At 53.7% G+C, this 18,193-nt stretch overlaps 1 protein-coding gene across 1 annotated transcript in view; it reads right to left on the bottom strand.

Moving 5' to 3' along the window:
- Positions 1–18,193, bottom strand: part of TBXAS1 (thromboxane A synthase 1) — a 180,409-nt gene that overhangs the window by 70,871 nt on the left and 91,345 nt on the right. Inside the window, exon 5 of the mRNA XM_062176025.1 lies at positions 8,941–9,057. Coding sequence (XP_062032009.1) covers positions 8,941–9,057 — 117 coding nt within the window. The remainder of the gene's footprint in view (positions 1–8,940; positions 9,058–18,193) is intronic.

Genomic DNA, 18,193 nt, shown 5'->3' with positions numbered 1-18,193 from the left:
TTTTTTTTTCTGTTTGCCTGTTTTAAAGATTTATTTACTTATTTATTTGAAAGGCAGAGTTACCTGGGGCTGACACTGTGGCAGGTAAAGCTGCTGCCTGCATTGCCGGCATCCTATAGGGGCGCTGGTTCGAGTTGCAGCTGCTCTACTTCTGATCCAGCTCCCTGCTATGGCCTGGGAAAGCAGCAGAAGACGGCCCAAGTGCTTGAACCCTGCACCCACGTGGGAGACCTGGAAGAAGGTCCTGGCTTTGAATGAGCAGCTCCAGTCACTGCGGCCATCTGGGGAGTGAACCAGCCATGGAAGACCTCTCTCTCTCTCTGCCTCTGCCTCTCTGTAACTCTGCCTTTAGATAGATAGATAGATAAATAAATAAATCAAGAAAGAAAGAGAGAAAGAAAGAGAAAAAGAGAGAAAGAGAGAAAGGAAGGAAGGAAGGAAGGAAGGAAGTTAGTTAGTTAGTTAGTTAGTTACAGAGAGAGAGGGAGAGATCTTCCATCCGCTGGTTCACTCCCCAAATTCCTGCAATGGCTGGGGCTGGGCCAGGCCACACTCAGGAGCCTGGAACTCCATCCAGGTCACCCATACGGGTGACAGGGGTCCAGATACTTAGGCCATCATCTGCTGTATCAGCAGACACGTGCTTTTCCTCCAGCCAACCCTGCCCAGAGAACAGGTGGACAGTTTGTTTCCTGACAAGAGACCCCGAGCTGGAGTCTCCCAGCCAAACCATGCAGAATTCCTGGCCCACAGGAATCTGCAAGCTAACAAGGCTGTCACTTTAAGCTACCAAGTTTTGGGGTCACGTTGTTAGACGGCAACAGATAAATAGTAATACACTGGCTGTGGCTCTCGTGGACGCTCTGTGCCTGTACGTCACTGTGTGCCATTGAAGGTGTTGGCATTTGTTGTAGAAGGAAGGAGCGCCGTGTTCCCCAGTTCCTGGGTTCTCTAGAAATTTCTGCGCGATGAGTAATGGACTGAATGCTCGTTGAGAGCCTTGACATAGAAAGTGCCCAAGAACTGCTGACAGGTGAAGGTGCCCCTTCCCTATGAGCACAAATCGGTGTATTTGTTGAATACGGCTGTGGACGGAGGCCCAGGGTCCAGGCCACCTCTTACTCCCGGCGTGGCGTTGAATCTGAACTTGAGGCCTCTACCCCAAACAAGGGCCAATTCTAAGGAGCTGCCCCGCCCCTCCACAGATGTTCTAGGGCTCCGAGGCAGTCGCCACGTTGCGCCACGTTGCTTAGGACCACGGAGAGAGCGGCCAGCCGCCTAGGACGGGTCGGGGTCGCTGGCCCTGTTTACCGGCAGCAACACAGCCCACCCCTGCGGCAGCCTGCTGTCATGGCTTCCGTGCCTCGACTTCGGAGTCACACGGGGCCCTAAAGGCCAGAATCTGGTGACTTTTGTGCCCCACTATTTTGTGACAGTGAGAATCACAACCCCAGACCGTCTCGCTCCCAGCTTGTTGCTGTCCCACCAAAATCAGGGTCCGTGTTCTTGGTGCCCCTCGGCTCATTCGCTGCCAGGTAATAATTTCACTCGAGGCAGATCTGATGTCATATACTTGGGAAAGGAAGAAAACAAAACCACCCGTTATTTTTAAGGCTTTGGCGTTGCTGGCCCTTAGGAAGAAGGAGCCCCCTTGAGTGCAGGGGAAACCTGTTTGCCACCCAGGGAAGAGGCAGAGTGTCACCTTTCTTCTCAACGGAGACCCCCATGCATTGATGGTGGGTAGCCTGGTGATTTGTTTATCCACCCTTGGGGAGAGACCCAGAAAACAGCCAGAGGAGAGACTGCCACCCTGACATCAAAACATGGCCCTGGGCACGTGCGTCCCCCCGCTGGGAGACTCCAGAGCTATCCACTGTGGCCCCTGGGTCTGGGGTGTGTCTGGCTCTGGTAGGCTGAGCAGCTGAAATGGAGCCCTTTCTCCTACAGGAGAGAGTGAGCTGGGCTCCTACCCCGACTTTCGGGTGGTTAATAGTGCTCACCGATTGGCAATGCAGGCGGCAAATGCTCCCGGGCACAGAACAGCGACCTCTGTGTGCTTCCACTACTTCCCAGTCATCCCTCTCACCAATCCCAGCCGATGTGCACGCCCCATTCCCCAGGCACAGCTCCACCCAGACGCCTTTGTTCCTGCCGCTCTTCCACCTGCAAAGCACCACCTTCTGCTGCTGGAACTTAGCAATGTCTTAAGACCCAGTGCTGCTACTGCCTGCCCGAAGTGGTTTCTGACACCCCAAACAGGACACGAGGGACCGCACATTGGTGCGGCAGTTAGAACACTGGCTAGCATGCGCACGGCCCGAAGCGGCATGCCTCAGTTCCAGTCTGCTCCGGTCTTGACTCCGGCTTAGGCTAAAGCAGAACCGGGGAGGCAGCGTAATCGGGTCTTTGCCACCCACGTGAGAGACTGCGATTAGACTCCAGGCTTGCAGCTTTGGCCTGGCCCAGTTCAGGCCACCGTGGGCATTTGGGGAGTGAAACAGAGGATAGGAGCCCTCCTCCCCCGCCCTCAGTCTTGAATACTAAGCAAAACACGAACAGAACACACAGCTGTCAGTAGGTTCTGCTACCTGGTATGAAGTGGCAATTTACACTCTGTTTGCTGCCCTTTTACTCATAGACCTCCTAAAGCTAGGAGCTGGGGCGGGCCTTTGGCACAGCCTTGAGCCGCTGCTCGGGACACCTGCGTCCCATGTCAGAGTTCCTGTTCACATCCTGGCAGCTCCACCTCTGCCCCAGCGTATCAGCAGTGTGCAGGCTGGGAGGCGGCATGTGACTGTCCAGGTACTCGGGTCCCTGCCACCCTAGGGGTGGCCCACATGCAGTTCCCAGCTCCAGGTCTCCGCCTGGCCCAGCCCTGCCTGTTGTGGGCCCCTGGGGAGTGAACCAGCAGATGGAAGACCTCTGTCTTTCAAATAAAAATGAAAATAAATAAATAAATTAAAAAATAAAAGTCAGGAGCTAATAAATTAAGCCTCATGAATTTGGCATTTCATCCTGTTTGTGCTCTGTAGGCCTGTGGGCCACGCTGCTTAGGGGCTGCCGTCAGAGGGGATTTCTCAGGTCAGGGCTCAGTTACGGGGGTGGGGAGAAGGTCTTTACACATGCCGCTGGTTTTCTCAGAAAAAGGTAAAACAGAGTCCTTAAAGTGCTCTAGACGGTGGCCAACAGGTGAAAAATGGCTCCCAGCTAACGAAACTTACCACTCCCGCTCCTACTCCACCATTGCTGCGAGCCACCCAGATATTAAAAACAGCCACGACTCATTGCTATGCAGAACTTCCTGCTGATAGGTATCCGCTCTGGCCGGCCAGGTGAATAATCAAGTGTCGCTTCTAGTAAGTCAATGACGCCCGTCGACAGTTGTGACCAATAGGAACCCACCTCGAGGAGGAGGAGGCTGCTGGCGTTGCTAAGCGACGGCCGGGCTTTGAGGCCCATCTAGATGTAACCAGCCGCCAGCCCGAGTGACATTAGGATGCTGGCAAAGGAAGGCGAAATTCTCACCCAGGGTGGGGTACCCACATGGAGGAGTGTGCTGCCTTCTAAATGCAAATGGAAAAAAGCACGTTTTGACCGGAATTTCAACAGTCCATCATTATCCCGATTTTAATTAGGAGATTAGGTGTCAGTGGAACACCACGGTGTGGCAGGATAATGGCCTCTTGCTGGTAGATAAATGCCCAGACATTCTGGTAAATGGGCAACTGGTCAGGCGGGGACAATGTATTTTTGTACTGTGAAGTATTTATTACCGCAGCCACACTTGATTATAATGACTTTCATTTTTATTGTTCAGGAGGTTTAAGAAATGAAAGCAAATATTAAAAATAGACTGCTGGAGGCCGGCGGCCCCGAGGAAGCTGCTCGCTACGGCACTATTGGCAAGCGGTGTTGTGCCTTAGAGCCCTGTGTGTGACTGGCACAAGAGCTGGCAGGGAAAACATGGAGGCCAAAAGCAAGTGTGACGATGGCTGTGATTCTGCAACGACATTGCACTGAAGTGGCCACAGCCGTGCACTTCTCACAGGCTGGCCCTAGCGACTGTGAGCTCTGAAGATTGTAGTCATTCTTGAGTGACACGTCTTCTCCACGGCAGGAAAGGCCCGCGGGAGCAACGGCCACATCTGCCTCCACCTTTAGGAGCCACACATAGCTGGGTGCCTCCCTGACAGCACGGACCTGAGTGGAAAGTGAAGCACTGGGCTGAGAGCCGCGTGCTCAGTGCCCGCTCCCCGCCAGCCCCTCACTGGTCTGGTTTTCTCTGCACCGGGGTGACACAGACATCCTCCGGTGCTCCCTGGTGGAGCTGCCTGGTCTGCACCATCAGCTCTCAGTTATGTGACTGAACGAGGACATGCCCATCACTTATCCTGGGCCTGGGGGACGGGGAATATATGAGCTGCCACATTGGTCCACCCAACGTGGAGCTTGCCTTCTGCTACAGACTCCGGGAGATGGGGGTCCCCACAGAAGTCACCTGCAAAGGCTTAGGTCCTGTAGCCCCACTTCTCCCAAGGGCCCTTTAGCTACTCTTGTTTCACCTTTTGAGAATGGTTTTGAGCCCAGAATTAAAAAGGTCAGTGGATTTCTTTACGGCAGTCTGGCCCAAGCCTGCGGTATGCTAACTCCCCAAGAAGATGGTTTCGGTATTTCACCAGATTCACTTGACCCTGGGGGTCCCGTCGGTCATTAGTCAAGTCCTGTTCCTTGGCGGGAATTCGCAGCTTGGGGTCCATCCTCCTAAGCACACTTCAGCTGCCTCCTCTCCTCAGTGTGTTCTTCCATTCTCGCTTGCACAGAGTCATCTGCCACTTTTGTGCTGACTCACACAATCTTAGAGGAGTCTCAGAAAGTTATTCCTATTGATTTAATATTTTTAAACCCAGAAGAGCTTAGAGGAATCCACGAATGTATAGATTTCACTGTGTTCTCTCTCCTTCAGATGAGTTATAAAATTTAAAAATAAAACCAGGGCTAATTGGGCCCCCAGGGGATTCCATCATTCATATTTTCCCTCAGAGAACGACTAATTTAGCATCACTAGTGCGTCCCAAAGTTAAATATATTTACTGCCCGATCTACAGTAAACTTGTACACAACCGCGGGGTTACTCACTCATGCTCTTTGGCAAAGGATTTAGCAAATGACTATAAAAATCTAAATTTCCTGGTTGCCCCTTTAAAAACAGGAATCCTTTGGGGGAATAGAGTGGCAGGTTAAAAAAACATAATGTATGTGAGCAAAATCGACATTTTGAGATTTGATTATTATTTATCATTATTTATTATTTGATTATTATTGACAGCCCTTGTGTCTACTGTTGAGAAACAGCGTTTTTTCTTCTTACTACTTGTTGAATTCTTTACTTAGTGGAGGGCTAAGCTTATGATTATAAAATAAACTGAAAGTATGTCGTTGTAAAAATTAAATGAAAAATAAGAAAGGAAGGAGGAGGGCGGGGGAGCGTGGGTGAGGGGGGAGTGGGGTGGAAGTATCACTGTGCTCCTAAATCTGTGTGTGTAAAATTCATGAAATTTCTTCACCTTATATAAATTTAAAAATTGAAAAACATTTTCCCTAACAAAAATATCAGTTTTTTTAGATATATTTATTTGAAAGGCAGAGTTACAGAGAGAGGAGGAGGAGGGAGAAAGAGAGAGAGAGAGAGAGAGAGAAAGAGAGAGATCTTCTGTCCACTGGTTCACTCCCCAGATGGCTCCAATGGCCAGGTCTAGGCCAGGCTGAAACCTAGAACTCCATCCTGGTCTCCCAGGTCGGTGGCAGGGACCCAAGCACTTGGGCCATCTTCTGCTTTCCCAGGGGTATCAGCAGGGAGCTGGATGGGAAGTGGAGCAGCCGGGACTTCAACTGGTGCTCATGTGGGATGCTGGCACTGAAGGTGGCGGCTTAACCCGCTGTGCCACCATGCTGGCCCCAACCAGTTGTTTTCTTAGAAATGCTCAGGAATTATTAAAATAAGCCCAAAACTTTACTGTCACCGGACGATGATTCCGATGGTCCCTTCTTCCTGAACGGGGGCTGTGACAATCAGTCACTGGCTTTCAACGGTGACATGTATCTGTGGTGAGACTTCAGCCCCACATAAATTTTATTGTAAAGAAACATCGACTTCATGATACAATGCTAATTTAACATTTTATATACGAATTCATTAGGGAGGGGGAGAGAGAGAGAGAGAGGGAGGGAGACGGAGAGAGAGAGACAGAGAGTTCCCATCTGCTAGTTTATTCCCCAAATGCCTGCTATGGGCTGGGCTGAGGCCAAAGCCAGGATGTGGGAACTGGGAACTCAACCCAGATTGGTCATGTGGGTGGCAGGAACCCAACACTGTGGCTTCCCAGGGTCTGCACTGGCAGGAGTCAGGAGCCGGGGCTGGAAATTGAAACCAGGTACTCTTACGGGATGCAGGGTCTTAACTCCCAGGCTAAACACCTGCTCCTGCAATGCTGATTCTAAAGCAAGTTTCAAGCATTGTTGACTGAGGCAGCCTAATATCCATATAAATAAAAAGTGGATAAATATCCACATAAATGAAAGCAGTGCCGCAGAGAGCTGTTGAATATTAATGATGTTTAAGACACAGGTAGACAAAGACTGGAGCTGCCAAGGTTAAAAGGAAAAACCGCAGAATTCCAAAGGAAAACAAGCCTTCATTGCACGAATAAACTCTGAAGTTTGATGACAGAAGTCCAGAAGCTACTTAGGAATTAGAAGGACGGGGAGCTGGATGGTTCAAAGCTATTTCTTGGCACACCGACTCCGGGCCATGCAGCCGAGCACTGCGGCTCAGAATTTCTGAGCTGTCTCCATGTCTCAGTCTCTGTGTCTTTGGTACCTACTTTTTCTGTTTTACGTGGATACTCTTGTCACTCTAAAAGCCAACACTTTGATATATCATTTTACTTTATTTTGACGAAACAGTTCACGAGTTAAAACTTTCCTCCTTTCTCATTTTTCTTTTTTTAAGATTTATTCTATTTACTTGAAAGGCAGAGTGACGGAGGGAGATCTTCCGTGGGCTGGTTCACTCCCCAGATGGCCACAACAGCCAGGGCTGGGCCAGACCCGAGCCAGGAGCCAGGAGCCAGGAGCCAGGAGCTCCATCCTGCAGCAGGTGCAGGGGCCCGGGTGCTCGGCCGTCTTCCACTGCCTTCCCCGGGGGCATCAGCAGGAGCTGGACTGGAAGTCGCGCGGGGGGGACTCTGCTCTGGGCCCCGCACTGCAGGAGGCAGCCTGACCCCCCAGGCTGAGCCTCCCAGCAGGTGTGGGTGCGCCCCTCCTCCTGCTCCTTCGCCGGGAGCTCTCAGCGCCCCCGGCCCAGGCTGCGCCCAAACCGAGCCGCGGACTCGGAATTCCCGGTGCGGGCCCGGCAGCCGCAGGTGTGCGGGGTCCCCGGCTGGGCGGCGGGCAGAGAACGGAGCATGCGCGAGGGCTGCCGGGCCCTCGGGCGTCCCCGGGGCGGGAGTCCGCCGCGGCCGCCGGCCGGTGACACCTCGGCCAAGGTACAGCCGTTGCTTCCGACCCCGTCGGCTTCCGCCGAGGCCCCGCGAGCGCCGCCTGCCTTCCCTCAGGGCCCGGGGCGGCCGCCCCACGGAGTGTGCGCAGGATTCGAACCTGACCCTCAGCCTGGTGCCTCAGTGTCCTCGCCGGTAGAATGGGGGTGCTCGCGCGAAGTCAGCCTGTGACAGGCAGGACGGCCTCCGCGGGCGCCCGGCCGGCCCTGAGGGGAGCTCGCGCTGGACACCCGGGCCGGGCCGTGGGGGCGCGGAGAGGCTCCCGGTGAGCCCCTGGCCTCGAGGACTCACCCGCTCGTGGGGGCGCCGGGTGCTGAGCCTGGAGTTCGCGCCGAGAGCGGCTCGCTTTTACTACCCGATGGTGACGGGCCTCTGCGGCCTGCGGAGCCCGGCGCCCTGCGGCCAGGCTTTGGAGACGCCCCTTGGAGCATCCGCTTAGAAGGCTGCTCCCCGGGTTCTAGTCCCGGTCGGGGTGCCGGATCCTGTCCCGGTTGCCCCTCTTCCAGGCCAGCTCTCTGCTGTGCCCCGGGAGTGCAGTGGAGGATGGCCCAGGTGCTTGGGCCCTGCACCCCATGGGAGACCAGGAGAAGCACCTGGCTCCTGGCTTCGGATCCGCGCAGCCATTTGGGGGGTGAACCAATGGAAGGAAGACCTTTCTCTCTGTCTCTCTCAGTCTAACTCTGCCTGTCAAAAAAAAAAAAAAAAAGGCTGCTCGGGTTTGCAGCATTCAGGGCCAAGCAGCTGCTAGAGTCCAGCAGTCAGGGGCAGGCGGGCGAGGCACAGCCCGGGGGGGGGGGGGTAGGGGGGGCGGCACAAGCAGCCACTTGGGAGGAGGCTGAAAGGGGTCCAGACTGGGCCATTGGGGCAGGAAGGGAGGGGGCCCAGCTGGGAAGAGCTGGCCGCTCCTGCTCACCTGGGCCTGCCTAGGCCTAGACATGGGCGAGACTCTCCCCGGGAGACCCTCCCCTCTCCACAATAATCCACAGCCGGCGCTTCCCCGAGACTCGCCAGGATTTCTAGGGGTGGGAGCCAGGTGCCGTCGTTTGTTCTCGGCTCCCGGCCACGGGAAGTGAGGCTCGCTGCTCAGAGCCTCCACCGGGGAGGCCATTAGAAGCCCAGACTCGCAGGCCCCCATCCCCCCGCGCCCGGATCAGAATTGCGTGGCAGCGCCTCTGCAGCTCCCTCCCGGGGCCGGGGCCGGCGCCAGTGCCCGCAGCCCTTGTCGAGGGACACTCGGCTCGGGGAGCCTGGACGAGCGGGGACGTACGGGAGAGGTTTGAAGGCCTGGTGGATTGCCGCTAGGTGAGCCGCCCGCCTGGGCAAGTGAATCTGGCTGTGGAGAGGAACAGGGCGGCCTGGAGAGAGCCGGTCTCCTGTGTCTTACCTCGTTCAGCCTCTCGGGCTGGAGAGCCACAGTCAGCACACCCCTGACCTCTTCCCACCGCTTGTCCCGCAAGAGCAGAGCGCTGTCAGCCACCAGCTTGGGCTCCAGCCCGGAGGCCTGTGGGTAGCAAACACAGGGTTAGGACACAGCGGACAAAACCCGCCTCTGATCTACAGATGGTGGCTGAGGCCCAGGGGCAGCAGATGGGTGGGCTCTGCAGGCCCTGCCCCCATCACCATGTGGTCAGCAGCACCGGAACAGGGCAGGGGCCTCTCTGTGCCCTGCAGTCCCTCACCGAGGGACGCATCCCTGGGCAGGCTTCGCAGACATGGGCTGGCTTCCTGGCCCTGGGCGTCACGTCTGAACGCTGCGGCAGGGCGTTGGCTGGCTGGATTGGTGAGGGCGGGCCCGGAGCTGACAGGCTGGGTGTCTGGGCCCTTGCTGTGTGGGGAGTGGGAAAGGGGGTCTGTGAGGAGCGCGTCCCGGGACAGCTGCTTCCAGGGCACCTGTGGCAGTGTCTCTTCCTTTCTCAGCCAGCCACGTTTGTGTGTTACGGGCTGAAGTGTGTATCACGTGTCAAAGTCCTGACTCCGGAGCCTCTGGGATGGTGCTTGGGCTGTTAACAGGAATAAAGGTTCAGGTGGGCCTTAGTCCAACACAGCTGGTATCCTTTAAGGAGAGAGGAGGGGGCCAGCGTGTGGCATAGCGGGTCAGGCCACCACCTGTGACACCGGCATCCCGTATGGGCGCCGGTTCAAGCCCCGGCTGCTCCACTTCTGCTCCAGCTGCCCGCTCATGGTCTGGGAAAGCAGTGGGAGATGCTTCAAGTGCTTGAGTTCCCGCCCCCACATGGGAGACCCCGAGGAAGCTCCTGGCCGTTTTGGGGAGTGAACCGGGGATGGAAGCGCTCTCTCTCTCTCTCCCCCTTCTCTCTCTGTAACTCTGCCTTTCAAAAACTTAAATCTTTTTTTTTTTTTTAAGAAGTGGAGATTGGAACACAGCACTGAGCAAAGATGGCATGAAGGCCCCTGGAGAAGCCAGCTGTCTGCAGGGGAGAAGCCTCAGGTGGCAGCCCTGCCCACACCCGGACCTGGGCGGCCCTCCTCCCGCACTGAGAACATCTCTGGTTGCAGGCCCGGTCCGTGGCCTGTGCTGGTCGGAGCCCTCCGGTACACGGTTCAGACTGCTTTGGCCCTCGTGGAGTTGACAGTCTGGAGGAGGCGGAGTCGGCCTGGGGACCCACAGATGCCCTTTCAGCTGGTGGGAAGGTGAGTGTCCTGGAGGGGACCCAGTGGGGGGCGTGGTCCGCAGGCGCTGGAGCTGAGCCTGGAGCCTGGACCGTGCAAAGATGTCCGCAGCTGCCGCCTCCCCCTTCCCCGGGGCCGTTCTGTTCCCCGCTCTCCCGAGTGGTCAGAAACGGGCCCTGGCGCCAGGGCTGCAGGGCGAGGGGAGCCGAGGCCCGGCGAGCGAGCATGTGGGAGTCACGTGTGCTGTGCGGTTGCGCTATTTCTTTTCACGGTTTTAATTATAGTTGAAACATGAAGCCAGCCATCATAATTCAAAAGCCTTGTAAAAACTCCTATTTAGAGGAAAATTATAATTTTCTGATAAAATATGAACACTCAAAATAAGCCATAAAGCATAACTGGGAAGTGTCTGGGGAGGATTTAATTATATACCAGAATCAAGTTGCTGGGAGACTTTTCTGCCGAGGAATACCTCTCTATATTTAGAATGAAATTCTTTAGGAGGGCCACGGCCACTAAATGATGGTTTTATGGAATTTTTGGAACATAATCCGCTTGTTTAGGTTCCAGAGTCAAAGGGGAAAATCACGCTTTGTGCGGCTGTGTCGAGCAGCAGAGCCCAGCCCTGAGCCTTGCTGCCGAGTGTTTCAGCGGCGGGGGGGTGGGGGTGGGGGGGTGGTTTGTGGGGCTCTGAGGAGGAGGCGTAAGTGGCAGGGGAGAGGCAAGACTGGCTGGGTTCTGCATCTCTCCTTAAGACCCGGGGACTCGGTTCACACCGTGCTTTGCCTCGCACCTGAGGGATGAGGCCTGCCCTCCATGCGTTGTGTCAGCGTGGCCCCGTATCCGCCCCCCCCCCCCCCCCCCCCGCCGCCAGCCACAGACCCCTCTCCCGTCCACCTAGAATTTGCCATTAGACATTAGAGTAATGTCTTCCCTTCCAGATGTCAGAAGAGCCCCATCCGCACATTTCTGGTGAGAGTTACAGAGCTATGTCTTCGCGCAGGGGGTTTTGCCAAAGGAGTGAGGCCCGGCCTGATGGACCTGGGCGTGCTGGGCGGGAGGGGGCTCCCCGGGGCTCCCCAGCCCAGTCCTGTCGCCACAAACGCGCCTCCTGCACCTCTCTGGCCGGGAGTTTGCACGCTGCGGGCTGTAACTAGCTGCAAAATCAATGCAGTGAGTGGCAACCGGCGTTTCATAGAGCGAGAACAAGAACTAGGATAGGAAGTGCAGGGGGCGTTCCACGAAGCAAGGGTGTTTCGCTGTTGAACTTGTTCTAGATGGGGGTGTGTGTGTGTGCGCGCACCTGCACGTCAGCATATTCTGTGTCCAAACCAAAAGTGTGGTTCCCACTGTAGATCAGCCAGAGAAGTCTGAGGAACCTGTTCTACCCCAGGCCCCAACTGGTGGCTGTCCTTCCCCTCAGCTAATATCCTGCACTCAGCCGCGGCTCTGACCTCGCTGACCAGTCAGCCTGCGCATCGCCACCTGTCGACCTCGCTGAGGGCCCCATCGGCTCAGCCCCTCCCTGACTGCCCCGCCCGCAGCTCCCCGCACCGCTCCTCTCCCCAGCCTTGGCGCTCCTCTCCCCAGCCGTGGCGCTGGTTCCTCCCAGAGCACAGTTGCAGCGCTGTCCCGTGGATTTTCCGTACAGACTCCCTGACTTGTCCACATGGCCAGGCCCCCGCCCTCTCTGAGTGCACCACCAGCCTGCAGCCTGAAGGAGCTCTTACACCCCCATGCTCGAGACGCCTCTGAGACACAGGCGAGGGGCCTGTGTGGCACGGGCTGTCTTTTGTTTCCTATCTTGGGCTTTGCAGGATAGTGAGGTAGGAGGAGCACTGTCCCCAGAGCCATGGGCGCAGTGAGCGGTGCTCCCAACGCCGCGGAGCCATTGCAGGAAGCACGGAGCCCTGACAGAGGCCCACGGAGTCCCTGTGGAAAGTGAGTGGCAGCAGCGGCCATTGTGCGGACTGCAGGGCTGCAGCAGCCTGCGTGAGTGGGCTCCAGACAAAACGTGGCGGAGCACTGCGCCCCTACGCGTGCACAGGTGTTACGTGTTAACCAGAACATTGGAAAATACAAGCAGCAAAATACTGGGGTTGGGAAAGTAGGTGGAAGGCCTGGCACCCTGGGTCCAGCCGGCCCACAGCCCGTTAAGTGCAGCGTTCTGGAGCCGGACAGGAGCATTTCTCTCGGTGATTTGGGGGCTCAGATTTGCCCAGGGCTGGTAGACATAGCAGGGAGCCAGGGACTTGGGCCATCACCTGCTGCCCCCCACATGCACATTAGAGGACCCTGGACTTGGAGGTGGAACTAGGGCTTGAACTCCGGCATTCTGGCGTGGGACGCGGGTGTTCCAAGCTGCTGCTCTGAATATCTGTACTAGAGTTGGAATGGAAGTGTGACTTGAGCTGACTTCTGTTTTAGGGCATCGTTCTGCTTTGGTGTTAAGAAGAGACTGGGGGAGCCAGGATGGAGGCAGGGAGAACCATTATGAGGGAGCATAATGAGGGAGAGGATGGTGGCAGCCCAGGAAGGGGTCAGACCTGGGATGCTTTGGGAGGCAGAGTCAATAGGATTTCCTGATCACTGGGTGTGGGGTCGGCGGGAGTCTGCAGTCAAGGGTGACTCCTAGAATTTTTCAATGAGTGAGATGATTCACTGAGCTCATATATTTAAAGATTTAGAGCGGTCCCAGGAACACGGTGACTCTGTCGGCGCCTCGACCAGGCCATCCCCTCTCCAGGAGCCCATCCTTCTCTTGAGCTCTTTTCTCTCACCCCCTTTCTCCCTTGCTTGTCCATTCAGAACACAGCCGAGAGGCCAGTCCCCGGAGGACCCTCACTGGACTGCACGCATGGCGAAGCCCCTGGAAAATAACACTGTAGTCCACTTAAAAAACAAAGTGCCCTGGGAGTCAGTGCAGCTTCAGGGACAAATGCTGCCACGCTGACCTCACTCTTCCCTGCTGGAGGGATGGACCTCTCTATGTGGGAAACAAAGCGTTTTATGTTTGCCAAGGACATTCTTATGGGGAAAGAGAAGCCAGGGGTTGGTGAGGAATTCCGTTGGGTGGCTTCCTGGCCGGTCAAACAACCAAAGACAGAACTCTATCAATCTGGAATCAGGTGGAGAACCACAGGCCTCTACACTTAGCTCAGTGGAACTGAACATTCTGTTGTTACTTTCATGATTACTATTTGTAGAAATCACAGTCAAAAAGATTGATGTTTATGGAATCACAATTGAGCATTTATCTGGAACATCTCCTGAGACAGCATAAGCTGATCCCAAACCTGAAAAGACAAGAAAGGACTTACAGGTGGGGGCTGCTCTGTGGTTTAGTGGGTAAAGCCGTCGGTGTCCCATGTGGGTGCTGGTTTGAGTCCTTACTGTACCACTTCCAGTCCAGCTCTCTGCCATGGCCTGGGAGGGCAGGAGAAGATGGCCCAAGTCCTTGGGCCCCTGCACCTGTGTGGGAGACCTGGAAGAGGCTCCAGGCTCCTGGCTTTGGATCGGCACAGCGCTGGCCATTGTGGCCATCTGGGAAGAGAACCAGCAGATGAAGACCAACCAACCTCCCTCCTCCCTCTCCCCTCTCCCCTCTCCCCCGTACCTCTGCCTTTCAAACAAATTTTTTTTTAAAAGGAACTTTTAGGTGGATATTTCTCACGAACACAGAAGTAAAGTCCTAAACAGAATAGTCCCTAATAGAAATCATTGCTATATGAAAGGAATGATTCACCAAGAGCAAGTGGGCCTCGTTCCAGAAGTGCCACCCTCTGAGGCCCCGTGTAACTGGCCGCATAAACATCTCAACAGATGCAGGAAAAGCTTCGTTAAAATTTGATGCCATCCGTGGTGACACCTCTCAGTGGACAAAGGGGCCCTCTTCACCCCGGTAAATGACATTTACCGAAGAAACTTTAGCTAATAATGTACTCAGTGGTGAGATGCTCAACACTCCCTGAGACAGCAGGTCCACTGTCCCATGTCTGTGTGACATTGTAGAGTATGACAAGGCAAGGAAAATGAAATACATAAAACTGGAATGGAGGAAGTAAAGTTGTTTCTATTTGCAGAAGACACAATTTTATAACACAGAAAATCCAGGAACTATCTACAAGTTAACTGTCAGAACGAATATTGTACTTTCCTGGACTGTTGAGCGCAGGTTTGATACACAAGCGACTATTTCATTTCTGCAAAGGGGCAACAAACAGCAGGAAAATGAAAATTAAAAAGTACAATTTACAAAAATTGCAAAGCTATCAAATACCTAGGAACAAATTTAACAAAGGATAAACAAGGCCTCTCTGCTGAACCTGCCAAACATTGCTAAGATAAATTTTAGAAGACCAAAACAGGTAGAGGCCATGCTCATGGTTTGGAAGACTCCGTGTTAGTAAGATGTCATTCTTCAAAAATCGACAGGCTGACTCGAACATAAAAGTGGGATCAAAGAACCCCGAGCAACCAGGAGAAATTACACTGCCATCTTTCAAGATTTATTATAAAGCTGTAATTTTTAAGGGAGTGTGGTATTGGTGCAAAGATAAGCAAATAGAACAACAGAGCAGAATAGCCCAGAAGCAGATATGTACATATTGTCTGTGACCTCCTGATTTATGACAAAGGTGCTGTTTAATTCAGTGGGGAAAGGTTATTCTTTTTAATGAATGCTCCTGTGGCATTTGGATATCAAAAGCAAACAAAAAATTTATCTTGAGGTTAGTTGGAGATGGGTCATGGTCTCAATAGCAAATGGTAATATAATAAAACTTCTAGAATATCTTTGTGACCTTAGAAGTAGTCAAGATTTCTTAAACATAGTAACAAAAGCAATATTGTGAAAGAAAATTTTGATAGAGGGGACTTTATTAACAAGGGATATCTATATATACAGATATATAGATTTATATTTTATTTATTTGAGAGGTAGAGTTACAGAGAGAGGAAGGTCTTCTATCTGTTGATTCACTCCCGAAGTAGCAGCAATGGCTGAAGCTGAGTGGAACCGGAGCCATAAGCCTGGAGTTTCTTCTGGGTCTCCCACATGGGTGCAAGGGCCCAAACACTTAGGCACTTAGGCCATCTTCCACTGCTTTCCCAGGCCATACACAGAGAGCTGGATTGGAAAAGGAGCAGCCAGGACCGGCACCCATATAGGATGCCAGTGCAGCAGGCAGAGGCTTGATCTATTATGCCACAGTGCAAGCCCCCAGTAAGGATGTATTTAAGAAAGTGAGCAGGGATGGGTGTTTGGCCTGGCTGTTAAAATTCTGATTGAAACTCCCACATCACATATTGAAGTGCCTGGATTTGAGCCTGAGCTTTGCTTCTGATTCCAGTTTCTCACTAAGGCACACCGTGGGAGGTAGCAGGTGATGGCCCAAGTACTTGGGTCCCTGTCACCCACAAGGCATATCTGGATTGAGTTCCTGACTCCTGGCTTTAGCCTACCCCAGCTCTGGCAATTACAGTCCTTTGGGGAGCGAACCAACAGATTGGAAGCTCTTTCTCGCAAAATAAATATATAAAAATTTTTTAAAAGTGAGCACGCCAACCAAAGACTGGGGAAAAATGCCCACAGTGAACTTACATGACAAGACTTATAAAGACCATATGAAGAACAACACTAAATCCACCAGAAAAAATCAGACACCTTTTAAAAAATTGGCACAGACTTAACAGGCACGTCACGTGGAGGATGTGCAAATGACCAGTGAGCACACGAGGAGCTGCTTAACGTCTGTACTCACCCGACAGCGTGTATTAAGAGCACAATGAAATACCACCTCCCCCTCGCCCCCAGCAGAGCCGACATAAAACACAGAGCAATGACAAGACGGTGTTTTGGCGGAGGTGTAGAACAACTAGAACTCCGCTTCAGTACCAGTGGGAGGCAGCTGGACTCAACCTCTTTGGAGAACTGCTCAGCAGCTTGCACAAGAGCCAAATTATACACCTGCCCCCGTGGCCTAGCGGTCCGCTCCTAGGAACATGCCCCAAGGAGCACTCTCAGTATGTGCACGTCAACATGATTCACAGTCTTGCAAAACTGGAAACAGTCTAAATGTGTAACAGTAGAGGAGTAAATTCTGGTACTTTATACGTTAGATGTTAGCAACAAAAAGTGAACTATATTCATTTTAATGTGGGATGTGAATGAAGCTCACAAGACACTAGGTTGAGCAAAAGAAGGCAGAACAAAAGGACTTGTACTCCAAGTTTCCGTTTACACGAAGGTCAAGACCAGGGAAAACAAATGGTTAGTGGCAGCGACCAGAGGAATGCCTGCCCCTGGCGGTGGGGAAGCTTGACTGGGAAAGAGGCATGAGGGACCCCTGGGGTGCGAAAAGTGTGCTGCGCTGAGCTGGGTGGTGGTCCCCTGGGTGCATACGTGTACAAAAACACACTGAGCTCGACACTCCAGGCTTGTGTGTGGAGGCAATCTCAGTTTTTAAAATACCAAACAACCCTAAGGGGCCAACTCCGTGGTGCAGTCGTTAGTCCTCTGCCTGTGGCGCCGGCATCCCATATGGGCGCCAGTTCTAGTCCTGGCTGCCCTACTTCATGTCCAGCTCTCTGCTGTGGCCTGGGAAAGCAGTGGAAAATGGCCCGAGTCCTTGGGCCCCTGCACCCGCGTCAGAGACTGGGAGGAAGCACCTGGCTCCTGGCTTTGGATTGGCGCAGCTCTGGCTGTTGCGGCCATCTGGGGAGTGAACCAGATGAACCAACGGAAGGAAGACCTTTCTCTCTGTCTCTCCTTCTCACTTTCTGTAACTCTACCTGTCAAATAAATAAATCTTTTTAAAAAAAAAAACAAAAACCAACCCTAAGCATTTAATCTGGACATATTTGAATGCTGGATAAACAACAAGATGAAAATCAATAGATAATAACTATAGCGCTTCATATTTAGATTAAAAATGTTGTTTAGAGCATGGAATTGAAGAAACCTGGCCTGCGACAATTCACATTTCAAAGACGTGGAACCCTTACTGACCACGAGCTCGCTGGGCCGTGTTGGGCCGTCATCACCAGGATGGGAGCAGCCTCCAGCCTCGGGGAGGGGTCCTGCTGGGATGTGTGCCGGGGTCAGACCGTGCTATCCAGGGGGTAGTGTCAGCCATGGACTGTATTTTGGAGGGATGTGAAGACTCGGCAGGGTATCGTCTGTCGGGAACCCGTCGACAGGTTTCACTAGGGTTTCCTCCTGTTTGCACGTGTCTGGGTCGCCACACTTCGAGGGCTGCATGTCCAGGGTGGGTTGTAGTTTCTCCCCCGTGGTTCCTGTTAGTCTCCTTGATCTGGGGTCATCACTCACGCTGCCTGGCATCTCTGAGCGGCATTTCGTTTAATGTGAATTCTCATTAGGATTGTGTCTTCTTCAGTGAGTGGGCCCTGGGTGGGGTCCACAGGCCTTTGTGCTGCCCCCGCCCCGTGAGGCAGGGAGGGAAAGGCGAGCGCAGTGAGTGGAGAGTTGCTGGAGAGGAGAGGAGGGCAGGCGGTAAGGAGACAGGAGCTTGAGGCTGTGGAGTTTGCTGATGAGGGACGAGGTTGGTGCTGGCAGCAGGGGGACAGGAGCCCAGCCCAAGGCCCCGTTTGTCTTTCCTTGCTCGGCTCCCGTGGTCACGCTCTGAATGTTTAGGAAGATGAGTGGCAGGACGCGGATGAACACCAGGACGGAATCTGTGGAGGCTCCGGTCTCCGGCCCTCCCTGGGGGACACTAGCAGTAGCTGATGGCTGCCGCTTACAGGACGGACTGGCCAAGGCCTTGGAAGTCTGTGGCTCCACTGCAGCAGGCAAGATCTCGGTGGGTTCGCTACATTTTATGTTAGACCCCGTGAGCGGTGTCTCTGCTTTCCAGTTAGGAACATTCATGGAGCAGCTATTCTGTGTAAGAACTAGGCCAGCCCTGGAACTGCCAGGACAGACGGCGGACGGAGCTCATAGTTCACTGGAGTGTGAGAGTGACGTGGTTGGTCATTGTTTGTCAGTA

Source organism: Lepus europaeus, chromosome 1 (assembly GCF_033115175.1).
Source record: "Lepus europaeus isolate LE1 chromosome 1, mLepTim1.pri, whole genome shotgun sequence".
Classification (NCBI taxonomy): domain Eukaryota; kingdom Metazoa; phylum Chordata; class Mammalia; order Lagomorpha; family Leporidae; genus Lepus; species Lepus europaeus.
This window is presented reverse-complemented; position numbering and strand designations above follow the sequence as displayed.